The sequence below is a fragment of the Phocoena sinus genome, chromosome 13, assembly GCF_008692025.1.
Source record: "Phocoena sinus isolate mPhoSin1 chromosome 13, mPhoSin1.pri, whole genome shotgun sequence".
NCBI lineage: Eukaryota > Metazoa > Chordata > Mammalia > Artiodactyla > Phocoenidae > Phocoena > Phocoena sinus.
Genome location: NC_045775.1, coordinates 18428916 through 18452623, shown reverse-complemented (window position 1 = coordinate 18452623; position 23708 = coordinate 18428916). Strand labels below are relative to the sequence as shown.

At 34.9% G+C, this 23708-nt stretch overlaps 1 protein-coding gene across 3 annotated transcripts in view; it reads left to right on the top strand.

Annotated features, from left to right (window-relative positions):
- Positions 1-23708, top strand: part of ATAD2B (ATPase family AAA domain containing 2B) — a 155962-nt gene that overhangs the window by 68715 nt on the left and 63539 nt on the right. For all 3 annotated transcript variants that reach the window (XM_032652570.1, XM_032652569.1, XM_032652571.1), the window contains exons 15-18: positions 293-383; positions 5816-6127; positions 8456-8591; positions 16671-16857. In XM_032652570.1, coding sequence (XP_032508461.1) covers positions 293-383; positions 5816-6127; positions 8456-8591; positions 16671-16857 — 726 coding nt within the window. The remainder of the gene's footprint in view (positions 1-292; positions 384-5815; positions 6128-8455; positions 8592-16670; positions 16858-23708) is intronic.

Sequence of the window (23708 nt, the reverse complement as noted above, 5' to 3'; positions counted from 1 at the left end):
GTCACGTAGTCATATGTGCTGCTAGTCAAGTTCCTTTACCTCTCAGGATGTTAAGTATCTTAGTTTGTGAAACAAAGATCTCTGCTGCATAGCTCACAGGGTTATTATGGGAATCAGAGTTGATGCGGATGCCAAGCTGTTTATGTTTCTTTTAAAATAAACAGTTGCTTTTCTGGGATATGGTTAGTTGATAAATTTGTTCCATCTAATACATTTTGGGGTTGAAGATATTTTATTTATTTGTACTTTTTTCCTTAGGCAAGATTTTATTTATCTGTGCTTTTCTTCTTAGGCAAGAAAACACATTTTACAGATCCATACCAGGGACTGGAATCCAAAATTGTCAGATGCTTTTTTAGGTGAATTGGCTGAAACATGTGTTGGTAAGTGCTACTGTTTGAATTTTTTGATTGTCATTGTTTGTTCTGATCAGCCTCCCTTTCCCCTTATGTTTGGAATGTGAATGAGTATAGTTGTGTTTTTGTGCAATAGATGGCTTTGCCTTTAAATGTAAACATTTCACTTGAAGTTTGAACACTTCTAAATTAGAATTTTAGCTGCCATTAGGTGTTTTGATTATCAAAGCTCAGTGGTCATATGCCTTTCATTGAGTGCTGGATTTCCAGTATTACTACAGTGTCTCCTTTTAGGAATTGTTCCCTTTCAGAAGTTTTACTAAGAAAAATAAGCTTAAACGAGAGGTGAAGGTCCAGGGATAGGGCAGGACTGTAGTCTTTTACTTCACAGATTACATGATGGACTCATCCTCATGCTGGTGGTTTAGAAAGAAGTTGAGTGAGAGGAGTCTTCAAAGAAAATACTTAATGACATCTGCTAGTATTTCCCCAAATGTAAAACTCTTCAAGTTAATAAGTTATTCACAAAGTAGAAGATCTCCTACAGAGTGAACGAACACTACTGTCCTAAAAGGATATGGTGAGAGTGTTTTATGTACATACATGATCATACATAGGAGACGGAATTCAGAGGTTTTAGAATTTAGGGTTTTGGCTCTAATTAGGTCTGAAATAAAAATGAATGTGGTATTAAGCAACTGAATATACACACAGGTATTTTTCCTTCATTCTTTTTCTGTCTTTTGTCTGTTTTCCTCTCATTCTCTCAAAAATATAAATTAAAAAATCTCTCCATGAACTTTTTTTAAGCATTATGAAGAAGTCCCCCTAATAAGTCCACTAACAGTCAGCAGTCTCCTTGGGAAAATTTTAAAGTTACCAAAACCAAAAAGAACAACTTAGTTAAAAAATCATTGTGGTCCACCATCAAATAATTAAAACTTAAATAGAACATTAGTCCATTCAGTTAGCTACATCCGAATTATCCTCTTCATCCACAGGGACCTCCATCTCCGAAGCAGCATACCTCAGCTTTTGAACCACAAAGACCTCGACATCTTCTGGTGAGGAGAAAACGTAAATCTCTCCAGCACTACTCCAGTTTAAGCTTTGCCTGGTATAAGAGAGCATGCGCCAAACCCATTTCGTGTAAATTTGGCTTGACCTTTGCAAAGCCTTGTGCTGCTTTATGGGAGAGGGTGGTATTTGGTACAAAATCCAGTCTTTGCCCTTTTTGAAATTTGACCCCTTTTATTTCCTGTTACTTTTATGATATTATTGTGTTGCAGTATAGATCAGAATGGGAAATATTTGTAGATTCATCTGTGAATTTGTCACAGAATGATCCTTAACTGAAATAAGCAGAAGTCTTCAAATAATTTTGGAAATTCCCTAAGAGTAATTTTAAAATTACTTTTTTTATCCTATCTACCATCTGAAATATTATATACTCTAATTCTTCATCTTAAATATTAGACTCTCAGTTTCCTTTTTCATTTCGAAAGGCCACTCCTTCTCATTTTACCAAGTTATTTATTTTAGCTTTTAGTCAGTTTCTTAAGTTAAAAAAATTTTAAGACATACTTTTTTATAGGACTGAAAAAGTTCTCTTGCTTTTTTTGGGGGTGGCGTTGCTGGTTTAGAATCTGCTTATATATACTCTATTTTCTTCCTGGAGAGTGACATAAAAATCCATTATAAATAACTGACTTCTGATTTTGATTATGACATTTATTTCATTTAAGTTCACTTTAAAAAAAAAAGAAAAAAGCAAATACAGGTCTTTAAACTGGAATGGAATAGCAATAAATTTTTAATTCATTATGAGCTTAGCACTTAGGTATCCCAAAGATGTTTTAACATGTATGGGTTCAGCTGAATGAAATTTATGCCTAACAAAAGAGTATGCAGTCTTAATGAACGACTGCAAAGATAGTTGACCTCTTGTTAGAGGTTATGGATTTGGTAACTTTTACCTTGAAATGAATTCCCAAGTACTTGGAGGTTTGCATGCATAATAGGTGTGATTTTTAGTAGTCTTCAAATAATTTGGTATCCAGAACATGTGCACAAATAGTAGGAGCTTAAGGTTAATGAAGAACTTTAATCTAATCATATTTCTCTATTCATTTTCACTAAGAGGGCCAAAACAATGAAAGGGTATCTGTCAATGTGGCATCTTAGCTTGTGGACCTTCATTGTTTGGTATTTTACTTAAAAAGTAACTTCATAAAATTTTATTACCTTTCTCTAATTTATAACCTCTTTGAATAGCTTGTATTTTCATTCTTTCAGACAAATTTCCATCTTAATAGTAGTATTCAGGAATGTGTTTTCTTTGGTATCTAGCTATGTATGTTCATCAGACTATTAGAGTTGTAATGGTAGAACTAGTATAGTTATGGAATTCTTATGGAAGGGATATTGATATTTAACATCAACTTTTAACTCTCAAAAGGCTGTATTTCAGTATTTCTCGAATAGTCATATCGTCTATTTTTCTAAACCAGGACCCTTTTGAGAGTGAAAAAATACACTGTTAATTATGACAAGGCAAATGGCCAAAACCAGGACATGTGGTCACCCTTAATATATCCTGTTTAGCCATGGTTATGATGTACCTTTAATTCTGTTTTAGAGTCTAGTAAGGAAAGTGTATTATTAATTCAGTAGTTCTCAATTTTTTTGTATATCAGTATCACTTGTAAAGTTTTCTCAAAATACACATTTATGTTATGATATTAAACCACCACTTAGTGATTCTGATTCACTAAGTTTGTCGGGAATCTATTTTTGACTCATTTTCATTGTTTATTCAGATGACTAGTCAAGGTTGACAACCACAGATATAAACTAGTAATTCTCATTCACAAACAAATGTAAAGAAGATAAATCCTATCATTTATAGTCTGTTGGTTATGATAATCCATGAGAAAATTTACTTCTTTATTTTTTTTCAAGGATTAGTTTATAACTAATGATGAAATTCAAACTTTCAAGCAAAAATTAGGATTTTTTTAAAAACAGAAAAGGGATTATAAGCTACACAGCAGTTCTCAAAGGGCATTCTATGACTTATATTTGTCATTGTGAGCTGACAGCTTGCCAGCACTTAAAAGACTTTAGCGATGAGATTGGTGATGATATTATATTAACAAATGTGATTTTTTGATATTGTTAATAAAATGTGTCAATATACAAAACATCTATTTAATTCAGTGAAGAAAATTTACTTCTTTAAGTGGAATCTATTATTGTTGATAAGCTTTAAAATTATCTTTAATAAATTAAGAAAAAATGAACAAACATTGCTATTTATATTATGTCAAACATAAATGTTATGGGCAACATTTACTACATAAAATACCTTTTAGTGGCTTTTTTCTGTTCTGCATTGTTTTTGAACGTTTGCTCTTTTTTAATTAGGTTTTTGCACTTAAAAATAGGGTCATATAGTATGTTCACTAAGTATATATACTTTTAAAGAAGAAAAAGAAATGTGGTTTATATTTTTTTGAAGACAGTAGTTTATTCTTTACTTCCTCTGAAATGGATTATTTATAACTGAGCTGTTTATAACTGAGCTGGTATTCTACAGTTATTTTGTTGAACTAATGTAACAGATGTGTATGGAACAGGAAAAGATACTTTTTGTCAGGTTCATTCATTGAGAAATAGAAAATAAAATGAGAGACGTGGTAAACTTGGTTATTCTGAAGAATTATTTGGGAGATTGGTTGCTGTCATGGGGCAGTGTTAATGCTTAATCTGCTTATAGTTTTCTGAATTAAATTCTCATAGGTCATATTAAGTTTTCCCCTACCTCTGAATAAATGTTTATGAATATAGTACTTAATAGTTTTCATTGAAATTTTTAGTTACAGTGAGTAAGTTGGTTTAATAGTAAAAGAATTTAGATTTCTTAGAAAAAGAAAAGCCTAATAGGTATGGTTCATCCCCCTCTTTTTTGTAATACATGGTAACCTAATAGTTTTACGTTTCCAAACTATAACCTTGGAGTTACTCTTTTCTTTTTTCATTGATTCTTTCACTCAAGAAATACTTTTTGGATATCTACTGAATGCCAGGCCAGGCATCGTTCTTGGTAGTTGAGATACATTTAGCGAACAAAACAAACAAATACCCCTATTCTTACAGAGGTCACATTCTAGTTGGGGAAGGCAGACAGTAAACATAATAGGTAAATGATAAGGTTGTAAGTGCTATGGAAAAAGGAGAGCAGGGTGAGGAGTTTTCTGTTATGTGTAGGACTTGTTTAACGTGATCATTTGCCCTACTGAGGAATATAGGGATAGAATTTATTATAGATGTGTGAGTCAGTTTGATTTATATGGTTTTGTTCCTTAATGTTCTTTTTCTGCCAGTTATTCTGGTACTATTTCTTCTCTGCTCGTAGTTTTCCTATCTAATCACCATTTTAATTTCAGTATTTAAGTGTTCTACAAGGTCATTGTGAGATATAAAGAGATAAATAAACCTGATACCACTCTTTGAAGAGCTTAGGGACTAATGTTCTGTAATTAGTTCGGGTGGTTCCCGCTGCGGGCATAACTGATAAAGGTGGCCAAATGCAGGTTTAATTGTCGATATAAAAAAACACCATGACTAGTTTGAGGTTTTCTTCCCATTTGTGGTAAAAACGTAAGAGTTCATATGTTTTTCTATGTATTTGTTGCTCAAATGAATGAAATGATTTCAGAGCACTGGTGGCTTGATCTGTTGTTTAACTACATGATCAGTTAAATATGGGTAATGGATGATACCTCATATCTTTGTAGCCCTTTGAACTAGATTATCAATCATTTTAAACTAAATATATATATATAAAGGAAGATAATGTAGAAATTTAATGGATTCTCATTCCCTGTAATACCTTTGGAACTATCAGAGATGATCATAACTTTAAAGTATAGTTTTGGGGGTAATAAGATATTAACCTGCTTGTGGGTTACACTCAGAGTTAGTAGTAGAATAGCTCTGATTTTGAAGTTTCCGCTTATGTATACTACTTTGTACTGCTCCATTATATGTGTTTGGAAATTAGTAATATTAGAAAAATTTATAGAAAACTAATGTCATGAGGACTAAACTAATAATTGGAAATATTGATGAAAGATTGATATAAAACTATTTTTTTTAAACCTTCCCTGAAGAAAGATGTACATTATAATTGGTTTTGGCACAAAATATATGACTTGTTTTCTTTTAATATCATTAGTTCATGTGTTTGTTAATTAAAATATTCGAAACATTTTTAGTCTTAATGAGTAAACAGTTTTATTAGGTGACTTTAAATGGTCATTTTTCATTTTGCTAGTGAAATTGCACATGATTGATTTAGTATTTTATTTTAGATAAAGATGTGCATATTTGCAAAATAGAGTTGATACTTGGAAAAATGGACTTACCTTTGTTATCCTTTTCCTTTTGTGCATTAGGCTATTGCGGAGCTGATATCAAGGCCCTGTGCACTGAAGCTGCCCTGATTGCCCTGCGGAGGCGTTACCCCCAGATCTATGCTAGCAGTCATAAACTGCAGCTAGATGTTTCCTCAATAGTGCTCAACGCCCAAGATTTTTACCACGCAATGCAGAATATCGTGCCTGCTTCCCAGCGTGCTGTCATGTCTTCGGGACATGCACTATCCCCCATCATAAGACCACTGCTGGAAAGAAGCTTCAACAACATCCTAGCAGTCTTGCAAAAAGTGTTTCCTCATGCTGAAATTAGCCAGAGTGACAAGAAAGAAGGTAGTATAAATTACCTTTTCATATTGTTAAAATGAAACAAGTACAGGCATAAGTAAATAAATTCTGAGTTTTCTTATAAGGTTATTTTTGTGTTACTCTTTTGTATTTGCCATGAATATAGGAAATGTATCCATTTCACTGGCCACTGTTTATTCTAGGCCTAGCATATTGTCTGGCATACAGTAGTTGCCTAGTCAGTGTCCATAAAAAGAATGAATGGATGTTTGTTCTGTTTGTTCACTCTTGGGACATTCTGACTATCTTAATGTAGGAGTGTTACCATCTTTAGAAAAGTTGGCTGTGATAGTATTGGCTTACATTTCTTTTATTATTATAAAGCCCTTACATAAATTGTCATTTGTTAATCCTCATAACAATCCTGGGGGTAGGTACTCTTACTCTATCAAAAATGAAGATGTTCACTTATATAGGGTCACTCAGTAAGTTCTAGGTCTTGCTCAAACTCAGGGAGCCTGACTCCAGAGCCCATGCACTTAACCATGTTGCTATAATGTCCCTCTGGATTCAACTCATCATACTGTTTTATTGGCACAGCACTCTGCAGTGTGCTGCGCTAATGCAGTGTAAATTACTAGTAGGGCAGTAAATTAGAACCTGATGATAGAAGGTCTTGACTTCTGGCCTCAAGATTGTAGTTTGGATTTGAGATAAAAGCAGAAAGCTACTTTTAAAAATGTTACTCATATACAGGAAAGCTCTAGGTTCCTGTGCTAATCAAAGTAAAAGCCCATGAACTTAGAAGAGACAGTAATTTAAAAAAATTATCCTCATTTTCTTTGTTTAACATGTAGTCTGCACTGTATAAAAAATTGTCCAATGAATTATGTTAATGGTAAAACTGTTATATATAGTAAAAATCATCGATAGTCAATGAATTTTGCTTGTCATATATGTATTTTTCAGAAACTTTTTTAGGGTAGATTCTCATGAAATATCACATCGATTACTTGATTTCTTAAATTTGTCAAATGAGGAGGAGAACAAATATTATGTATGAGCCAGCTACTCTGCCATGAATTGTACATTTCTTATCTCTGATTTTCAAAACTGAGGATATGTATCTTTTCCCAATTTTTTTTAATTTTTAAAAGACTATGTCACCTTTAGAAGGTCATAAAAATCTTACCTTCTCTTCTGAGAGATTGTAACTTCTTTACTTGCATTTGAGAATTTTTTTATGGCATTACTATCTGTTTTCTTACCATTTTATCCCCATAAGTATAAAGTATGCTTTAGTTTCATTTTTTTTTGTCACATACCAGTGGAGGAAAGAAACCAAATTTTCTTTGATTATTAATCATTGTTTTTTAGTTATTTAGATATATTATTCTGGATTGTTTTGGTCTTTAATATTTTTCTTAGACAAGTATCCTTTCCTTATATATGAAATTATCAATCACATGGTACTCAATTATTTTCTGATTAACCTTTACAATATTAGTTGTATTAAATACTTGGCTTTTAAAAGCCATTGAAATCTGTGTCTGCCAGAACAATTCAGTATCTCATTTTAGAAAGCATGCCTATTTTTTTTCTTTGTTTTTTTGGGGGAAGGGTATGATTTTTGTCAATCTTAATTTCCTCCCATTTCTCCTACACATGTAGCATTGCTTTTTATTGAATGAATTGACGCTTTTGTTAGGTATGTATGAATTACAGCTATTAATACTTTAGGTTGTAGTCCAGATAAATTTTTAAGTATGGCACTTTCAATAGGAATTTTAGTTCCCGTTAGTCCATCGAACAATAACTTAAGACCCAGTGTTACTTGAATGAGTACATTTTTTAAGATTGGTTTTTTTCCCACTGAATTCCTGAGTCCCTTCTTAACTAAGACTAGATTTTCCTTGAAATATGTGTGTGTGTGCCATGTGAAAAAATAAAGGTCAATTTGTTCCTTGTTGCTTTTGTAAGAACTGGGCCATACTTCAATTACTCTATTAATTAAACCATTTTATTTATATTAAATGTACTGGTTTTGGTCAAAATTAACTTAGAAATTTTTAGTAAGTAGGTGAGTATTTTATGAGAGTGCCATTTCTTTTCCAGAGTTCTTGTAGTCTCCCAAAATGCATCTCATAACACTTAACTAGTCTGTAAAGGTGAAAGAATTACATTGGTTCCATTTATAAATTATTCAGAATACTGTAGTTTGTCAATTTCCTTGGACAGTCTGTGTTATTTGATGGATAACTTATTAGTTTTTGCCACTTGATTTGTAAACCAATTTTTCTTAGCTTTGGTAGGGCACTAATATTAAAGTACTTTTTAAGCCCCATAATCTTTGTGATTTTTTTTTTTAAACAGATATAGAAACTCTGATTTTAGATGATAGTGAAGATGAGAATGCTTTATCAATTTTCGAGACCAGTTGTCACTCAGGATCACCAAAGAAACAGTCATCAGCTGCTGCTGTACATAAACCTTACCTTCATTTTACAATGTAAGCAATTTATATCATTGATTTCAATTTATATTGAAATTTCTATCAATTTAGAGTGATTTTTACTACTTTATAGTTAGAATTACAGTATATTTTTACTTATGGTTGTAACCTGGAGGACTTTGTTTTTCTGTTGTTTGGACACAATTCTGGAAAACTTTACTGTGTCTGTGTTTTTGTGTGGTAATAAATTGGTTTATTGGTCAACTCAAGATGTTTTTTCCTAAAATGATTGTGGGATTTTTTTTTTTTTTTAAGTAGGGTAGAAGGAAGGGTTGCCTTCAGAAAGTAAACCCATGTCCCCAATTTTATTGCTTTTTATTTGAACTAAAGTGGACAGAAATGATCATTTACCATGATCTAGAATATTTTGATTATAATAAGTTTCATATGATAATTTAGGATTCTAAGGGTACGAAAGAGGTTTTGAATTAGAAATTGCTCAGTAACTAAACAAATAACTTTCTTTTTTTTTTTTTTTTTGCGTTACACGGGCCTCTCGTTTGTGGCCTCTCCCGTCGCGGAGCACAGGCTCCGGACGCGCAGGCTCAGCGGCCATGGCTCACGGGCCCAGCCGCTCCGCGGCATGTGGGATCTTCCCGGACCGGGTCACGAACCCATGTCCCCTGCATCGGCAGGCAGACTCTCAACCACTGCGCCACCAGGGAAGCCCAAAACAAATAACTTTCTGATTCTCCAAAACCTCATTCGTTTACACTTTCCTAATTTAGATTTTATGTTTTTTCTATTTACATTTACCTTTGTCTATATTAAAGCAGCTTTTGCTGTGCACTTCAATGGGTAAACAATTTTAGTGCTAATGTAATTTTAAATTAAGAGACTAAATAGTTTTCAAATACTAACAGCATCATCACTTGCATTTACATAATTATCATGATAGTTAAAGAACCATAATGCTCCAGTCAAGTAGGTCTAATAGGACTTCTATTAGAAGACACTGGATTGTGTATACTTTTAAGTAATTTTTCTTTAGAGATATTTTGAACACATTTAAGTCTTTAATCGAAATTTTTCCCATGTAGATTTTGGTGAAATGTTAATTTGATTATTTGCATTGATAACCCTTCCTTGTTTTTTGGTTTTTAAAATGAGACTAAATTACTTTAATTTACTCTTTAACAGCAAGCTCTTCTATTAGAAACTTTTTTCTTCACTCCAGAGCCTTTCTTTTATGCCCTCTGGGAAGTTTTCTTAAACTGTTTCAGTGATTTTACAGATCTGTTTATTAATGGGTAAGAGAAAACCAAATAATCATTTTTTTTTGACTTTCACCTGGCTAGCCTGTGTGCCATGTGTGTGCTGTTTGTTTTGACAATTTTAGTTATTTGAATTGAAATACATAGTAGGAGCTAAGAAACTATCAATTTTTCAATAAGAACATTCTGTTACTGATTGAATGTATATCAGTGGTATGGCTTATTTTGGTTGGCTTAGCCTTTTTCAAGGAATTGGTTTAATTTTAACCTCTTTTACATACGCTTTTCTAGTTCATTGCTTTGACTTTAATTTAATAGTGAGACAGCTATATCCTAGAATGAGCTGTTTTTTAAAGATGTTTTGATAAATTATTTATTTATTCACTCATTCTGCCTTTTTTTTTTTTTTTTTACCCTGTGCGAGGCATTGTACTAGGTGCTCGAAGCATGAATAAGATATAACATAGTTCTTACTCTGGAAGAGTTCTTGTTCTTGGGGGTGACAAACATTGTGATATGGCTAAAGTGTTATGAAAGCAGAACTAAGAAGCTTCCACAGGGAAGTCCAGGAATGCTTCAGAAAAAATGGTGACATTTGCTGTCCTTTTGAGTATGAAGGTATAGGAGTTAGCATTTGTTGCTCATTACAAACTAGACGTGGTAGGTATATAAAGCTGGGGCTTCGTATATAGTAATACGTATAGGCCTCTTAACAGTCATTAGCATTTGTGGTATCATCATTTTATAGATGAGGAAACTGAGATACAAAGAGGTTAAGTAAATTGCCCATGATCATGCTGCTAGTAGGGGGCAGACTTGGTACTGTTTGTTTCCTGGGATCATATTCTTTCCATTGTACTATGTGGTTCCCAGATTGATTTCTGAGCTTAATAGGTAGATAGGGTTTTTTAGGGTAGGTTGGATGATATGATTTTTCACACTTTCCAAGAAGCATTTACTTTAGAACATAAGCCTTTAATGAGGACTACACATGTATTTTGTTGTTGTTGATTTGGTTTGGTTTGGCTTTTTTGTTCGAGCAACATGTGTTAGCATGCCAGATTAATACATAAAAGATTCTAGACAAGTAGAAAACATGACTTTAATGCTGGTGTCAGTAACACTAGCTTGGGCATTGATGGTGGGTTTCTTTTTCTGGGAATAGTTTCCTAAAACAGTGTTGCAACCTTTTCTTTAGATTTAAGATGAAATAGAAGTCAAGCTATTTAAGGCCTATCAATCTGGTAGAGAACCCTTATGATGGAAGATAAGTTTTCTTTCTTATTGTATATTACCATAAGGGGATTAGAAACAGAACTTTTTAAGGTTTTCCAAATGAAAGTAGCTTTGTTTTTTCTGATTAGAAAGATGATATACTCTGTAGAAAATTCAAATAAAAAAGAAGAGCATAAAGAAGAAAGTAAAAATTAAAGCCCAAGCACCTGAAGGCAATATGTGTTAACATTTTGGTGACCACACTTCCATATTCTCTGTATCCATATAGACAGACCCATATATGATCTTATATAAATTATATTCTCCTGTAAGGTTGTTAATGTAACTTGCTTTTCCCCCCACTATGTTGGGAATGTTATTTCATGTCAGTATATGTTTAATGTCATTCTTTTAAAATAGCTGCATAGTATATTTTTTGGGTGTTTCATAATTTATATAACCTTATTGATAAAAATTGAAATTTCCAGTTTTCCTCTTTTATAAACAGTGCTGTGATAGACATCTTTCTAAGTATACATCTTTATAACATTTTCTGATTCAGACCTTAAAGTAGATTTAAAAAACTGATTGTTGTGTCAAAGTGTATATACATTTCAAAATCTGATAGAGATTGTTAAATTACCTTCCAGAAATGTTGTACCAATTTACATTTCATCAGTAATATATGAGAGGGTTATTTTTTCTGTTCCCTTGTCATTTCTGAGCACTGTTCGTCTTTTAAAATCTTTGCCAACTAGATAGATGAAAATAATATCTTCTTATTTATTTGAATCATTTGCACTTTCATATATTCATTCACTCATACAGATATTTTGTCAAAGTGCCCATCATGTGCCAGATGTTGTCCTAGGTAATTGGAATATGTCAGTGAACCAAATATACTAGGATCCCTGCCCTTATTCAGCTTACATTTTAGATGGAGACAGACAATAAAACAATCAGTGTGATAGATAAAATGTTAGAAGATAAGTACTATGGGAAAAAATGTAGAGAACACTAAGAAGTAAGGGAATCTTTGGGAGTGGGATGAATTGCAGAATATCCTTGGATATACATTTTGGCATATATTTGGCATACTTGCCAAATTTAATTTCAGAAAATTATACTTTTTTCCATTCTCACTATTCATGAGAATACCAATTTTCCCATCATCTATTTGCTAATAACGGCATTCTAATATTTATCAATCTAACAGATAAATGATGTTTCTCAATATTTTCATTATTTTTCATCTTTGTTAGTAACTACCAAATCTTTCTCAAGCCTAGATCACTCTTGAGCTTTAAACTTTGTCCAGTTGCCTATCACCCTTTGTTGTCACAGATCTTTCGGTATATGCTGGCTTGTGTCTTTCCTTCTCTTCCCATGAGTCTTACGAGCTACCATCCATTCAGTTATCCCAGCTAGAATTGGACATCATTCTCAACTCTTTCCTCTTTCTTCCCTTCTATATCTAGTAAATGACCAAGTCTTATGGATTTTTCTTACTAAGTAAGTCTAATTCCAGGCTCTTCCTTCTACCTCCTCTGACACTGTTCTTGTCTATATTGTTATTAACATCTCATGCCTGGGTTATTATAGCAAACTCCTAACTGGTCACCTTTCCTATTGTTTCGCCTTCTTTCAAAACCCTTTCCCATACTGACATCATGAGTTAGAGTTGTCATCCAAAGACATGTGTATGCTTATGTCACTTCCCCTGCTTAAGCATCTTAATGCTTCCTCATTGTCTTCAGTGTACATTCCAACTTTTAACGTGGTTTACAGAACCCTTCATAGCCCTTTACAGTCTGATTCTCCTTCCCCCTTCCCCTCCTTTACCCCGGTATCTTTACCCTTACATTACCCTAAAACCTTAAAAGAAGCTGGCTGTAATGAACTATATCCTTTACCCCAAAGGGCCAAGAGGTTTTTTTAGCCTCTGGTCCTTTGTACATCCTGTTTTTATTTCTTGAAATTCATCCTTTCTGCCTTCGATCTGTTGGGTTTGTGCTTTCATAACACTTTTTCAGGAAAGCCATTTATGAGTCTCTGATAGCACCCTGTACTTAAAGAGTGCTGCTTATTAATCACACTGAATTATAGTAATTTACTTCCTTTTTCCAATAAATGCACTGAGTTATGAGCTCTATGATAACAGTGGTATTGTTGGATACCACGGGCCAAGGCATTCAACATAGGAAGCATTCTAAAATTGTTAAATGAATGAACATTTTTTAAGAAGTTATTTATTTCTATTTTCTTTTTGAATTGTCTACATTCTTTGTATAAGAAGGTATTTTTTGTTAAAATACTGTCATATAAGCTCTTTATGCATTAAGAACCAATCCTATTAATGGCAAATTTAATTATTTGTCTCATTTGAGTGTTTGCCATTTGGTTCAGATTGTAATTTTTGAGTAACAAAAGCTTTTAGATTTTTATGAATTAAAAATACATGAGGGCTTCCCTGGTGGCGCAGTGGTTGAGAGTCCGCCTGCTGATGCAGGGTACATGGGTTTGTGCCCCGGTCCGGGAAGATCCCACATGCTGCGGAGCGGCTGGGCCCATGAGCCATGGCCGCTGAGCCTGCGCGTCCGGAACCTGTGCTCCGCAACGGGAGAGGCCACAACAGTGAGAGGCCCGTGTACCCCCGCCCAAAAAAGAAAAAAAAAAACAAAAAACATGAATCTTTTGGTTTTTTTTTGTTTCTGTGTTAGAATTCATTTTGTCTTGTGAAATGAGAATCTGAATCCTCCCTATTTTTTTTAATAGATTTATTTATTTAATTAAGTAATTTATTTTTTTGCTGCATTGGGTTGCTGTGCGCGGGCTTTCTCTAGTTGCGGCAAGTGGGGACTACTCTTCGTTTCGGTGCAAGGGCTTCTCATTGTGATGGCTTCTCTTGTTGTGGAGTACAGGCTCTAGGCATGCAGGCTTCAGGAGATCTGGCATGTGGGCTTCAGTAGTTGTGGCTTGCAGGCTCTAGAGCGCAGGCTTAGTAGTTGTGGCACACGGGCTTAGTTGCTCCGCGGCATGTGGGATCTTCCCGGACCAGGGATTGAACCCATGTCCCCTGCATTGGCAGGCGGATTCTTAACCACTGCGCCACCAGGGAAGCCCCCTCCCTATTTTAAAACAATATTTGTGTTATAATTCATCTCTGTTCCATTTATTTTTATGCTTATTATCTTATATAAAATTCTGTCAATTACTATGATTTGTTTCCTGGGCTGCTATGTACCACTGATCTGTGTTTCTTTTCTTTGGTGTATTCTTCATTCTATTATTCTGTTCTGTAATATGTATCAGTATAAAGTAGGGCGCATCTTAACTTTGTGTTTTAGAACCTGGACTTTGCAGTTATATGGACACCCAGTTGTATAATCTTATACCTAACCCCTCTTAGCCTTGGGTTCTTTATCTATTTAGTAAGAGGAAACTTATGTATTTCATAGAATTGTTAAGAAAATTAAACAAGAAGTGTGTATGAAGTGCTAATTACTAAAACAGGTTTAAATGTTCTGAAATTGGAGCTAGCACACTTACCTAAAATTTTCTTGATGTTAGCACGCTTATCCAAAATTTTCTTGATGTTCTTTTTCTTTAATTAAAAAAAAATTTATTTATTTGGCTGCGTCGGGTCTTAGTTGAGGCACGCAGGACCTTTAGTTGCGGCATGTGGGATCTAGTTCCTGACCAGGGATGGAACCCAGCCCTCCTGCATTGGGAGTGTAGAGTCTTAGCCACTGGACTACCAGGGAAGTCCCCTTGATGTTCTTACTTGATTATTTTTTCAGATAATGTTGCAAATAAGTTTAAATCTCCCCTCCCCGCCCCCCCGCTCAAATCTTTTTTGGGATTTTGATTTGCATTTTTAAAATCTATAAAATAAAATACTATAAACCAACCATATGTATATAGTTAACTATAGCTAGGTATAAATGCATAGGAAGAATTGACATCTATATTCAGGCTCATGATGTATTCTATATAGTTTCATACCTCTCTCGTTAAGATTATTTAATATTGTTTATCATTTGTATTTTTGCAGTTGTGAATAGAATCTTCCTTTCTTTTTTATATTGGTTATTGATGGTGTTTAGGAAAATCTTTTGGTTTTTCTATTTCCATCTTCAGTCTTGTTATTTTGCTGGTAGACTATAGCAGTCATTAGTCGATTCTCTTGGATTTTCTAGTGTATAATCATGTTCTTTACAAGTAACTGTGTTTGTTCAATTTCTTTCCGTTAGTTCCATTTTTAAATTTGCTTTATTCTTATTGCATTGCTTAGAATTTCCTGCATTATCTATAGTGATATTAGATAAACTTTTTTCATTTATTTTTTTTTTTTTTGGGCTACGTGGGCCTCCCACTGCTGTGGCCTCTCCCGTTGCGGAGCACAGGCTCCGGACGCGCAGGCTCAGCGGCCATGGCTCACGGGCCCAGCCGCTCCGCGGCACGTGGCATCCTCCTGGACCGGGGCACGAACCTGTGTCCCCTGCATCGGCAGGCAGACTCTCAACCACTGCGCCACCAGGGAAGCCCTCATTTATCTTTTTAATGGTGCTGTAGAATCTTGAAAATACTAATTGAGTTTGTTTTAATATGTTATCCTAAATTTGCCTTCTCTGGTGTAGGGCTTTAGATATCATATATTAGGGTAAGAACAGTTAGGTTTTTTTGGCCTAGAAACAAAATTGCTGCCACTGAAGGAGTCCTACTTTTTTTTTTTCCTATTTTAAAAACTGTGGTAAAATGTAAAATGGATAGCTAGTGGGAAGCAGCCGCATAGCACAGGGGGAGATCAGCTTGGTGCTTTGTAACCACCTAGAGGGGTGGGATAGGGAGGGTGGGAGGGAGGGAGATGCAAGAGGGAAGAGATATGAGGATATATGTATATGTACTGATTCATTTTGTTATAAAGCAGAAACTAACACAGCATTGTAAAGCAATTATACTCCAATAAAGATGTTAAAAAAAACTGTGATAAAATATTTATAAAATTTACCATTTTAACCATGAAAAAAAAGAAGTCCTACATTTTTTTTTTTTTTTTTTGCGGCACGCGGCCCTCTCACTGTTGTGGCCTCTCCCGTTGCGGAGCACAGGCTCCGGATGCGCAGGCTCAGCGGCCGTGGCTCACGGGCCCAGTCGCTCCGCGGCATGTGGGATCCTCCCGGACCGGGGCACGAACCCGTGTCCCCTTCATCGGCAGGCGGACTCTCAACCACTGCGCCACCAGGGAAGCCCAGAAGTCCTACATTTTGAGTAATCTTTAGATGTACCTCTTTGTTGGAGAAGTGGAATTCTTAACATTTGACCTGGGTTAATTAATAACTAAATCATACTTACTGTCTGAAGCATTTTCCAAGTTAATATATGTGGTATGATAGGATGAACTTTCTTTTAGGATGGATTTTTATACTTTTATGTCTTGGTATTAATATGGCCAGAGAGATCAGTATTTTAAAACTGTAATTATTTAAAAAATGCTTTGCTGTACTTAAAAAAATGAGAGAGGTAAAAAAAAAAGTTCTGTTAATTTGGCATTACATTCTTTTATGTAAATATTTTCCTAATATTTTATTTTGGTCTTTAGAGTGTATGGTTTTGAAATAATTATTATGTCTTATGTTTATTGCAGGTCACCATATCATCAGCCAACCTCTTACAGGCCAAGACTATTGCTGTCTGGAGAACGAGGCTCAGGTCAAACTTCTCACCTTGCTCCAGCACTTTTGCACACTCTAGAAAAATTCTCTGTGCACAGACTAGATCTCCCAGCACTTTATTCAGTTAGTGCCAAAACACCTGAAGAATCATGTGCACAGGTAGGTTTGTCCTGTATCAAAGTACTTCCTACTTTCTTATTGTTTATATCTCGGTAGTGATTATAGATAAAATTTTTTCAAAGAACAGTAATATGAATATTAACTTTTTGTTGGTTATTCATTAACATTCTAATACTAAGGCAGAGGATCCTGTTGATATTTTAAAGTGAGCTCATTGTTTTTCCCATGATACTTCATTCTTCTCTGAAATTTTAATAATCCAATTTCTTGTATTAAAGGTTCATTTCATTGAACAGTGTAGAAAGGGAGCTTCTTTTTGCCTTTTACTGACCCTTTTTTCAGGGCCTCTTTAGACTTCTATCTGTACTTATAGCCTTATCGTAGTAAGGGAAATGATATCCGCTTTGAGAATGCCAGGATTTAAAATTAATATAGAAAAGTGATAGCAGTTTTTAAATTATATATATTTGTATCAATAATGAAGTGTGTTTGATATTTGATTTTCAACTACTTTATATTTGCTAGCTTGTGAAGCAGAATTATAGTGGGGCTGTTTATATTTCTTGACGTTTTAATATATAACTGTGAATTTATTATAAGTGTGTCATGTTGGAACTAGGGGCTAAGGGAATAAGTTTTTTGAACCAAGAGACCATGTCTTCACCATTTCTGTGTCTCTGACACAGTGCCCAGCTCATAGTAAGTACTCATTAAGTGTTTGAATGTCACTTTCTACTTTGATATTTAGCCTACTTTTAGAGATTAGATGGCTGGAGTAGTAACACTTAAGAGCACTGCACACAGTTTTGTTGTTTTTTCAGTTATAGTTCATAAATATTTAATACATAAACTATCTAATTGAAAACCATTCTGTACCTTGTAGCATGAAATAGATTTTTTTAAACAGTTCATAGTGTCAGTTTTATTTCTCTTTTATTTACAATTCTTTGGGTATGAACATCCTAGCAGTACTTCACTACTTCTAAAGCCCTATTTAAAGGGTTTTTTTCCAAAACCCATGGCCTGCCTAAAAAACTATATACCAGTAATTTTCTCCAAGTTTTATACATTTAATTTATCCTGGCTGTGAGTGTTTTCCAATAATGTTGATTTATATGTTTGCTTGTATTTTTCCTTTTTAGTGAGATAAAATTATTGCAGTTTTTATGCAAGTAAGAGAATTACTTGGTACCATTTAAAATAAATCCAGGTGATTTACTAGGAAATTATAAATTAACAAGGTTGACTTCAGAGGAGAGAGGATCTAAATAGACAGTAGTTGTGGAAGAAGAAATTGAGTGTCAAAAAGCACTAAACCTGGGGCTTCCCTGGTGGTGCTGTGGTTGAGTCCGCCTGCCGATGCAGGGGACATGGGTTTGTGTCCCGGTCCAGGAAGATCCCACATGCCGAGGGAAAAAAAAAAAAAAAAAAAAAAAAAGGCACTAAATCCAAACAGTTTCACAGGTACATTCTTTTAATCTTAAAGAATAAGATTATTTTGATGCCAGTTAAACTTTTCCAAAGCATAGAAAAATAAGGAAAGACGTGAAATCAAAAAAAAAGTGATGCTAAACCTTTGAAAGAAATACAAAGAAAATTGTAGTCTAATCTCACTTAGACAGTGGTCATAAAGTAAATATTACAAATGGAATGTAGTAGCACGTTGAAAGAGTAATATACCATCACTAAGGCATGCAAAATTGATTCAGTTACGTGTGAGATATATAAATATTGGAATGAACACACTGAAGTTATAAATATTTGCCTATGATATGATTGTAGTATTAACTGAAGAACGGTTAGGGCCAATAAGAGAATTCTGTAAGGCAGACAATTTCAAAGTTAATGTTATAAAATCAATAGTTTCCTTTTATACAGACAGTAACAAGTTAGAAATATGGTTGACCCTTGAACAATGCGAGTTTGAACTGCACGGGTCCACTTATACATGGATATTCTTAAGCAGTAAATACAGTACTACAAGGTCCATGGTTGGTTGAACCTGTGGATGCAGAGAACCTGCAAATCTAGAGGGCCTGACTATAAATTATACACAGATTAACCCCTGCCTTGTTCAAGGGTCAACTGTGTAATGGAAGAAGAGGTCCCATTTAAAATAGCAACTAAGTTTACCTAGGAATTAACTTAAACAATTAATTTGCATGGCCTAAAAGAAGAAAGCTAAAAAGTCACTTGAGGACAGTTGAATAAGTGAAAGACACACCTTGTTTTGTTTTTGTTTTTTTTTTTAATTTTTGCGGTACGTGGGCCTCTCACTGTTGTGGCCTCTCCCGTTGTGGAGCACAGGCTCTGGACACGCAGGCTCAGCGGCCATGGCTCACGGGCCCAGCCGCTCCGCGACATGTGGGATCTCCGCGGACCAGGGCACGAACCCGTGTCCCCTGCATCGGCAGGCGGACTCTAAACCACTGAGCCACCAGGGAAGCCCCCACACCTTGTTTTTTTTTTTGTTTTTTTTTTTTTTTGCGGTACGCTGGCCTCTCACTGCTGTGGCCTCTCCCCCTGCAGAGCACAGGCTCCGGACGCGCAGGCCCAGCGGCCATGGCTCACGGGCCCAGCCGCTCCGCGACATGTGGGATCTCCGCGGACCAGGGCATGAACCCGTGTCCCCTGCATCGGCAGGCGGACTCTAAACCACTGAGCCACCAGGGAAGCCCCCACACCTTGTTTTTAATTACTGTAATTCAGAGTGTAGACTCAAGTCATACTGCACAGATTAAAATCTCAGCTACTTGTGTATTGGTTGTGGCCTTGGACAAGTTGCTTAACCTGTTTGAGCCTTAATTTTCTCGTCTATGAAATGAAGATAATGATACCACATAAGATTACTGTGATTATTAAAACAAGCTCATCCAGTAGTCTTGGCATACAGTACTCAACAACGACAGCTACCATCATGTTTATCACTACTGCTGCAGCTCCTTTCACAACTAATGGCTGGTAAGACTCAACATTGGATAGCTATGAGTTCTTTTCTAAATTAATCTATAAATTAAGTGCAATTATAATTATAATCCCTCCAAATTTAAGAGGGGATGTTAAAAAAAGGCTCTTTGTTTCCTCTAGAAAATAAATAGGAGCATAGCAAGGAGAATTCTAGAGAAAAAAGTGTAATGAGGATTCCCTACCAGATGTTTACACATGTAATAGAACTGTGGTAATAAAGTATTTGTACCTGTGCAGGGATAGACAAAACAATAGAACAAAAGTGAGAAATCATGCTTAGGCCTATGTAGAAATAGAATTTAGTATCTGATGATGTTGAGTATATGATGATGATGATGACATTTGATATCATAGAATAGATGGATTATTTAATAAATAGTCTTAGAAAACTGGCTGGGTCTCTGAAGGGAATAAAAAAAAACAAAACTGGATTTCCTACCTTTTTCTTTAGCCCCCAAATAAATTCTAGATTGTCAGTGGAACTATAAAAGTGTTAGGATAATTCACAAGGTCAGTATATTATCTTGGACATGACAAAGTATTTAATTTCAAGGCAATGAACGGAAGCCAGGAAACATAAAGATAAGAACAAATTTGACTTTATAAAATTTTAAATTACACATGACAAGAAACTTTCTTTAAATAAGATTAATAGACATAACCTGGTAAAAATTTGTATTTGCAACACATGTCAAGGACAATTTCCTTACTGTACAAAGATATATTAAAATCAGGAAGAAGAAAGAATAACAACCTAATAAAAGAATTGGCAAAATAGGAGCATGACATTTATAGGGAGAAAAAAGTAACAAAAGCAACCAGTAAAAATTTGAAAAGATTCTTTACCTTACTTATAAGTGAAAAAAAAAAAAAGAAGCATATTAAAGCAGGAGGATGCTATTTTAAAACAACTATCAGGCTTGTAAAAATGAAAAGCTTGATAAACCTAATATTGGAGATATGGGTGCTCATACTTGGTTAGTGGAAATGTAAATTTTATTTATTGATTTTGGAGTGTAGTTTGGAACTATCTTTTAAACTTTCAAGTATCTTTTGACCCAGGAATTTTACATTAAAAAACATTTCCTAAGGAAAAAAAATGTCATGAAGAACCTAGGGGTAAGACAGGAATAAAGACACAGACCTACTAGAGAATGAACTTGAGGATATGGGGAGGGGGAAGGGTAAGCTGTGACAAAGTGAGAGAGTGGCATGGACATATATACACTACCAAATGTAAAATAGATAGCTAGTGGGAAGCAGCCATATAGCACAGGGAGATCAACTCGGTGCTTTGTGACCACCTGGATGGGTGGGATAGGGAGGGTGGGAGGGATGGAGACACAAGAGGGAAGACATATGGGAACATATGTATATGTATAACTGATTCACTTCGTTATAAAGCAGAAACTAACAAACCATTGTAAAGCAATTATAGTCCAATAAAGATGTAAAAAAAAAAAAAGAAACGCTTATTGTTCAAAAAACAAAAAAACATTTCCTAAAGATATATTAGCTATAAGTATTCACTGCTGAATGTACAAGGTTACTCATCAAAGCATTGTGTGTAGAATTACCAAACAAAATAAGACAAAAAGAAACAAACTGAATGTCCTTTTTATGGTGGACTGGCTAAAATATAGTAACAAAGGAATACTAGGAAGTCATTAACAAGAATGAGGTAGATTTACATAGGCTGATATGGAAAGGTGAAGGAGATACTAGTGAAAAAGCAAGTTGTAAATCTAAGTATGATCTTCTTCATGAAAAAAAAACCTTAAAAATATATGTTCACGTTTATATATAAGTAGAAATATTATCTAAGAATACCCCCCAAAAACTGTTAATAATCTTTGTTTTGGCTTGCGGGAAGGAATTTGGAGGATTTGGGGAATGGATAAACTTTGTCATTTTAGTTTATACTCTGCTCTATGGTTTAGAATTTTTTGTTTCCTTTTACATGTATACTTGACAGTATCAAACAAACTGAAAGATAAAATCACTTTGAAAGAGGAACATTCTGTCTATAGTTGTTCCTTATGGCTAATGTGTGTGTATATTCACAAACACAATACTGGCTTAATGTTAGGTAAGGAAATATGAAGCACTGTAGTAAACTATGTTGACTTTATTGGAATCCTGGGATTTTTTTTTTTCTCTGAATCCTACTTGGCATCATTGGGCTAAATTTGAATTCTGACTGCATGTTCTTTGGTCTCTTTCACATATCTTGGCTTTTACTACTTCTCTGTCATGTTGGTGAGGAGGGTGGAGAGAAGTGTCACTTGGTGGTGGGAAGCAACAAAAACCCTCCATTTATTGTTTTGGTTGTGTTACATAGCATCTAATATGTCAAGACATCTCATCTTCTCTGCTTCCACCTATGAGCTTCTGGGTTGGAAGTAGGGCTTATTCTTAAGTGACCACCACCTGGATGTCTAATCTAACAAGGCACTGAGACAGAATTTTGTAGTCATGGTAGCTGAAGCTCAGACTTTCTCTGAACACTGACCAGAGACCATGTAAACTGTCACGGTTAATCCCTGATTGTTTGTATTTTAAGTGCATATTAAAAATTATTTATTATAACATAATACTGTCTTTTCTGGAAAATTATTCACAAAGAGGCTATTATATAATGAAACTGAGGAATTTTTTATTAATTTATAGAGATTGGTAAGCCTGGGTATAACTAGGTATAAAAGTCCTAGGGAAGAGAGCACATAAGTCAGGTGCTGAAATGCTGGAAAGATTAAAAAAAAACCCTTCTTTCTATCCTTCTGTTCTGTATTCCCTTTCTTTTCTTCCCTTTTGCTTTACTTCTCTTTGTAGCTAGTCCTTCTATAGGTAGAATCCTCTCTAAATACATGTGGAATATAAGGGTTTGGTCTGTGGCAAGTTATTCTGTGATTTTCTTTTCCCCTGCCTCTAAGATATGTGATATAAATTAAGTTGGGTTATTTAAAGGTGTAACATGAACACGAAAGGTAGTTTTAAAGGAAAGAAGTCTTAAATCACCTTTAAAGATCTGTATTTATGTGTGTGATAAGATGAAAAGGGGGCAAGGGCCCTACTTCATATTTCTTTATGCCATGGGGCCCGTGTTTAATTCTATGCCATTCTTTAAAACATCCACACACAAGCAGATATATGGCAAAACTTCTGTTTCTTCTTCTGAATGCCCCAGCTATTGAGTAATATTATCAGTTGCATGAAAAATGGTAGAGGAGTTAGTGACTGCTGTAGGGTTTTCTCATTGTTTCTTTCTTTCTTTTTTTTTAAAAAAATCTTTAGTTATTTGACTGCACCGGGTCTTTAGTTGTGGCATGCGGGATCTTTGTTGATGTGTGTGGGATCTTTTAGTTGTGGCATGGGAACTCTGAGTTGCAGCATGTGGGATCTAGTTCCCTGACCAGGGGTTGAACCCAGGCCCCCTGCATTGGGAGCACGGAGTCTTAGCCACTGGACCACCAGGGAAGTCCCTCATTGTTTCTTAAAATTTAATGAGCATGAGAATCTGCTGGGGGTGCTTATTAAAATTTCTGATTCCCTGGCACCACACCCAGAGATTCTGATTCATGAAATTTGGGATAAGCCCAGAAATCTGCACTTCAAACATGCATCCCAGTTGTAACTATTCTAGGTTTTCAGTAAACCACACTTTGAAATACAGTACTTTAGCTGATCGCTGGACAGTAGTTCGACATTTATAACTGAAACAATTGCCAGAGTTCATAAAGTAACTCTGTGTGTGCGCATGTGTGTATGTATGTTACTGAGCATTTCATAGTCTTCCAAAGGCTCTGGAAGGAGAATGGAAACTGATGTAGCCTGGAAGATTTATGGTTGTCCCAGTAAGTTCACAAGTAATTATTGAACCCTACAACAAAGTCAGAGATGTTAGTATCTGTAGTAAAAGACTT